Source organism: Pteropus alecto, unplaced genomic scaffold, assembly GCF_000325575.1.
Source record: "Pteropus alecto unplaced genomic scaffold, ASM32557v1 scaffold137, whole genome shotgun sequence".
NCBI classification, from domain to species: Eukaryota; Metazoa; Chordata; class Mammalia; order Chiroptera; family Pteropodidae; genus Pteropus; species Pteropus alecto.
Genome location: NW_006440135.1, coordinates 4,651,785 through 4,657,958, shown reverse-complemented (window position 1 = coordinate 4,657,958; position 6,174 = coordinate 4,651,785). Strand labels below are relative to the sequence as shown.

The window sequence follows — 6,174 nt, the reverse complement described above, 5'->3', positions numbered from 1 at the left end:
TTTCCCTACCAGGATGCACCTGAAAACAGAGCCAGACTCCAGGCACCACCTGTACAGCCCACACCTGGGGCCTGGCATGCTGGGGGCGCCCCCCAGACCAGGCAGAGAACTCACCCCGGGCCACCCCTCACTTTGCGTCTGCCTGGAGCCTCCTCCCTGCCTCTGTATGCGGGGCCACCAGCCCCCAACTCTGGGCCGTGACTGCAGAGCTCCCGGGACCACATCCATGGTCAAGCGTGAGCCACTGGACTCACCCCCGTGGGCTGCTCACAGTCAGGGCGGGGTGCACAGGATGCTTCCCAAAAGTGCCTTGGCAACACTGATGCCGCCCACAGCCTCTGAGGGCGCTTTCCTGCCATAGGGCTGGGCACTAGTCACGCATGGCACGTGTCTGTGCTCCGATGGGCCGTCAGCAGGCAGGTGCCGGCCGGAGCCTTTCTTCATTGACGCTCTGCGGAGTGGCACAGGTTTGCCTGTCACGTGGGCAACAGCTCATTCGGCATTTCCTAAAGTATCACCGGATTCTCAGATGCAGTGGTCTTGGTCTGTTCACATGTGACAGTATTTCTCTGGGCCTGTGGGGGTGACCCCGCCACTGGCAATCCGTTTGCAGGGCAGGAAAGCAGACATGGTCTTCCCTGTGGCCCCGCCCCAGCTCCTGGCACAGTCCCCCCACGGCTGAGGCAGTGAACCGGGGCTGTCACTGAGCTACAGGCAACCATGCACCCACTCATGGAAGGACTCTAGAAAGTTCCAGGCAAGAGGGGCTGTCAGGGCTGGGTCCTGCTGCAGTGCTCTGCGACCCCCAGCAGGGTCTGAGGCCACATGGAGTGGACATTCACGGAGCGACGCCCAGCCCCTTCTAGAAGTCTCCCCGGGGTCTCGGCACATCGCGTGACCCAGAGCCCACAGAGCCTGCGTTGAGATGCAGAGGGAAGGGCGAGAGCCCGCGATGTCCCCCCGTCCCGCCCGCTGTCTGCAGATTTTCAAATGAGGACTCCAGCCACCGTGCCAGGAGAGTTATCAGGGACAATCGGGCCGGAAATATATGTATGTGTACATATATTTTAATCGAAAAGGCGATACATTCTGATTGTAGGAAATTTGAATGCGACGCATAAAGTACAAAGCGAAGGTGACGCCCAACCCCCACCCAGCGAGGGCCGTGGCTGATGGCAAAGTCTCAGGGCATGGAAGCCAGCACCAGGCCGGAGGCCACAGCGGGGAGGCTCTGGGGTCGGGGGTCCCCCTGCCACCCAGCCCACCCATGCTGGGGCGCACAGACCCCCACCACCTCAGGAACAGGACGTCTGTCCTAAAGTCACCGCCTTCTGGACGTCTCGGGTGTGGCGGGGGCCCCCTGGTGAGGACTTGCGGGTCCACCGGGAACATTCTGCTTTTCAGTACGGGCTCTTTTTCTCTGCCGTCGGTGGCTTGGGGTGTCCGCGTTCAGATCCTGGGTTAATGCTGAAGCTCTTTGGTAAATGCCAGCTGAGGACCTGCTGCCTGTGAGGACCTGCCACCCTGAGAAACACCCCCGCCCACCCCTGCTGGCCCAGCGTCTCCTGCCTTATCGGGCGGAGCACAACGCACCTCCGTGCTCTCGGCACCCATAGGTGGGCAGCCTAAGGCAGTAGGATCTGGAGTCTCCCCACCGCCTCCTTCCTGTTAAAACCAGCGGGCTTCCCGCCCCGGAGTCCTGCCTCTCACCGCAGGTCCACTCTGCGCTCCCTCTGGGGTGGCGCCCCCTCGGCACCCCATCCCGCTGGGGGGCCATGGGCTGCCCTGCGCTCCTCACGGTGCGGTGGCCGGGCACCTCTGCACGCGTGTGACGTGGGAGGGAGCACTCGGGGGCGACAGAGTCCAGAGTATTTGCACACTGCCCCAGCATAACCGGAGAGCTGCAGGCTGGACCCCTCCGAACACACTCCGTTGTCCTGCCCGTGAGGGCCACAGTGCCTGGCCACCCTGCCCGCCCCCTTCCCACAGTCACACAACCCGTGTGTCCCCGTTCTCCTCAGGCCATAGACAGCGAGGCGGACGCAGCCGCGGGACAAGGCTTCGTCATGCGGAATTCGGCATTCGGGCCTCAGCTCTGTAGGTTCTGTGTTCTTGGGACGTCCATTATGCTCATGGCCAGGTCCCTCCCTCTGCTGCATCAGCAGCAGCAAAACTTCCTGAGTTAGCACTCGGTCCCTTCACATCCACGCCCCTCCCGCACAGGTGGGAAGACGGTGACTGGACGCAGATGCCGCTGGTGCTTCTGCTCTGAGTGTCCTCGCCAGCACCGGGCACAGCCCTGCTGTCTGCAGCTTCAGCCTGTGTGGCCAGAACCCACTAAAGTCAAGCCGAGGGGGTGGGGTGGAAGGGAAGAGACAGACGGAAATCATATTTGACATTTTTGCAGTTTCTACTGGAAGGAAAAGTTTTTAATATCTAGACTGATTTGTTGAACTTTATGAGTGGATGCACTATAATAATCTTTCTGAGGTTTTCTTAGTTCCTTTAAAAAGAGCTTTCAGATGTATTTCCGATACTGTGCCTTCATTACATTTGCAATACTGATGTTAAATAAATCACGTTACTATGTGTACACCAAAAATGGAAACGTCTTTGATTTTTCGAATGAAGTCACTTGATCTCCTCTAAAGGATGCTTGGCTAATTTGCGGTCTGAGGCAGTCCTCCGCTACTAGGCAGAGCGAGAAATGGAAGTGAATGCAAACAGGTAAACGCGGTGGAGCCAAAGCCATGAGGCGGGGGGCGGGGAGGTGGACACTGGGTAGCGCCCCTGCTGTGGGCCAGCAGTGCTTGCTCAGCGCCTTCTCCCTCGCCGCCCAGCCCCTCTCCCGCCCATTGCTAAGGGTTAGGGAACCCTCCCAGGTGCCTGCAGGATGCCCTAGACTCGATCTGTCTTGTAGGGAGCAGACGCCCCGTCCTGTGTGAGGGGGACCCTATGGGGCCAGCCCTGCCTGGGCCAGGACCTGGTGACAGGTGTGTGGGAAGGGATAAGGGTCATTGGGGCCCACGCTATGGTGGCTTGGTTTCCTTCATCTGGTCCAATGGCACCCCGAGCCAGCAAGTCTCAGGTGCCCTGGACGGAGCACAGACTTCCCCCTCCTGCAGCAGGTCCAGCTCTGGCCAGGCGTCCTCTGCCGTCCTGAGACTCCCGTGTCCTCCCCCCGCAACCTTCCCCATCTCGCCCACTCTCCTCAGACTCACCTGTGCTGAGACCTGAGGTGGGGCCGTCACAAGACTGCCCTGCTCCTGCCTGGACAGCCCCCCTGGTGTGCTTCTCAGGGCTGAGGACACCCCAAGAGTGCTGCCATGGTCCCAAAGGGGTCCTGCTGTGCTCGGGCTGCAGTGATGACGCCACAGATGGGGGTCACCAACAGCAGCACTTATTTTTCATATTCTAATCTCGAGGCTGGACCCCAAGATCGGGCTGCGACTCCTTGCTGTGTCCTTGCGGTGGGAGGGCCCGGGAGCTCTAGGGGGTCTCTGTTTTAAGGACACTCATCGTCATGGCGTAAGCCCACCTCCCCACACCATTACCTTTGGGGTCAGGTTTCAGCATTTGAAGTTTGGGGGATACGAACATTCAGACCGTGGTGGCAGCACACTAGCACCCCTGGGGCGTGCGTCCTACTAACCCTGGGTATTGTCGGGCACTTTGCTGCTGTCCGGCACTTTGCTGCTGTCCTTCGGACAGGGTGAAATGCCGGCTAGTTGTCTTATCTGTATCTCCTTCCGCCTGTCATTCAGCAGTAGTTGTTGAGTCCCTGTTGCATGCCAGGCCCTGCGACAGGACAGACCAGGGATGGAAAGATGCAGACATCAGTGTGGTGTTGGAACTGACACCGTGTGCACACGCATGCACAGGGCCAGGGGAGGACGAGTGACACGGACAGATGGCCGGGCGGGCGGGAGACAGCGCACGTGGCAGCTTTGTGACCGGACATTGACTTGCAGGCACAGGGACAGTGTTGGCGGGAGGGGATGGAGGTGGCCGTGGGCTGGAGCGAGGGGACAGGAGAAGGTGGGACAGGTGCTTTGGGCCCGCAGGTCATAGGTAGGTCTGAGTGGGGGCACGGCAGGGCTTCGAGCAGGAAGGCCCCTGGGCTGTGGTTGGAAGGTCTCGGGCAGCAGGGTGCTCCCTGGGGACGCTGGCCTGGCCGGAGGCACTGGCCTGGTCTCTTCCTGGTCCCTGGCTCTCTGTACTTGTTAGGCCCCCGGGTGGTGTGTGGTTCTTTGTGACCTTTCGTGTCCTCTAACAAGACAGCAGCGCCCCTGTTACAGATTCGCTCAGTCTGCAGCTTGTTTTTTCACTTAAGAATTTTAAAAAATCATACAAGATTTTAAGATTTAGCATAGCCAAGTGTCTCCACGGCGTATGCGTTTAGCATCCTAAGCAAACGACTCTGATGGGGACTTTGACACGAGGCCCATTTGTCCGACATCAGCTTTCTTGTCCCCAGCGGGCTGTGTGCAAGCCCCCTCCACACCTAACTGTCCCGTTCCTGTGCTGGGTTTTTCTCATTGACTGTTTTGCTATTTTAAAATCTATTTCCTTGCGTCCTGAGAGCAGATACATTTGAACGTATTTCCGCTTGTGTTCCTAGTCACTCGTGCTCCCTTGGCGCTTCCTTCCCCGCTGTGTGGGGTGCTCGTCTGCTCTGTTCTTCCATGTGTCTGCGAGTCTCAGCGCTACTTTTCTTCAGTGGTTATCATCGTCAACGTGTGTACTTAACTAGGTCTCAGCTGGAGCTTGTCTCGTCTGCTCTGTTCTTCCATGTGTCTGCGAGTCATAGCGCAGTGGTTATCATCGTCAACATGTGCACTTATCAAGGCCTCAGTACCCTCAGAACAGACAGGGTCTCAGGCCACCTCGCCCCGCCTCTTACTCCTGCCAAGGGTGGAGAGGCCTCTCTAGAAATGTTGTTTGCTTCTGCCAAGGGGTGAGTTTCAGGGAGAACTTCTAAGCTGAGGGTATAAACCCAGTTAAACCCTAGCCACGAGGTCTTGGAGGCCTCCCCAACCTGGGGATCCCAGGACCTGAAGAAACTCCTTTGGGGGCTGTTTCCCCCGGTCCTCGTGCACTGAGGATGCACCTTTGGGCATCTGGCTCGTGAAGGTGTGAAACCCCAGCCTGGGCATCAGGACCAACCCCTCCCTGCTCCAGAGGCCGTTCTCGCTCACGCAACACCCTCCTCCCTCTTTGCTTCTGTGGCGTGTCCTGTGTGAATTCTGTTGGCGTTTCAAAGGGTGACTGCCATTTTTAGCCCGTGTTTCACTGGAGGCTTTTCAGTTATTTGGTTTGCCAAAAACAGAAACCAAAAAAGAGTTTTAATCAAGGTTTTGGGTTTTTTTAGTTTTAAGGAGAAAGAAAAAAGTCCTTTAACAAAGAATCCCATTTTTTCTAAACAACAGTAGTTTACTTTCTCACAGTTCTGGAGGCCAAAAGAACGTCACATTTTTAACTATTCTGGTGAACTGAGCGAATTAGGGATTCCTACACCCAAACGAGACTAACAGCATCAATCTCCATTTCCTATGATAACTTGCTATGTCTTGAAGTGATAGCCCTGAAAGCTTTGATCGTTACAGCAAATGTTTTCTTTCGTTTCAAAATGCCTTTTCGGTTATCTCGTCCAAGTAATTTTAACTTTGTTTACATTCTCCCTCGCTCGACTTACTGCTACATTTTCACGATCACTAGGTAGGTATGAAATAATAAAGGGATCCGCCATCAGTATGAGGACCTGCCATCGGCTCCGCTGATTGGCAGGGTGTGGTTATGTGGCTGTGGCAATGGTGGGGGCTCGCACGCCTCCACCTTCCTGCCCCTGCAGGCCTGTGCGAGTGTGTTCGGCGCTGTCCCCTGTGCTGCAGCCCCGCCACCCCCCTTCGATGCCATCCCAACGCCCTTCTGAGCTCCTCCCGGTCTGGGCCATCTGCGGACTTTCAGGAGGTGCCTCCCACCCGTACAGCTTAGTGTTGGCGACAGTGACAGTTTCCTTTGCAGGCCGAGGTAAGGCAAATAGTGCCTCTCACCACACACACACACACACACACACACACACGCCGCGACCCCCTATTAGCGCGTTTTCTCCTCGGAGAATTCGGCTCTGGCCAGTGGGCCCCACACCCGGCCGGCCAGGCGCCGCGCTCGCCA

General features: G+C 57.4%; 2 protein-coding genes across 2 annotated transcripts in view; both read left to right on the top strand.

Moving 5' to 3' along the window:
- AHRR (aryl-hydrocarbon receptor repressor) overlaps window positions 1–2,781 on the top strand; it is a 45,226-nt gene extending 42,445 nt beyond the window's left edge. The window contains 1 exon segment of the mRNA XM_025050510.1: window positions 1–2,781. This exon segment is cut by the window's left edge and continues 30 nt beyond it. Coding sequence (XP_024906278.1) covers window positions 1–361 — 361 coding nt within the window. The 3' untranslated portion in view covers window positions 362–2,781.
- Window positions 2,782–6,011: 3,230 nt separating this feature from the next.
- Window positions 6,012–6,174, top strand: part of EXOC3 (exocyst complex component 3) — a 24,261-nt gene continuing 24,098 nt past the window's right edge. Inside the window, exon 1 of the mRNA XM_025050492.1 lies at window positions 6,012–6,030. The gene's annotated coding sequence lies outside the window, so the exon portion shown is untranslated. The remainder of the gene's footprint in view (window positions 6,031–6,174) is intronic.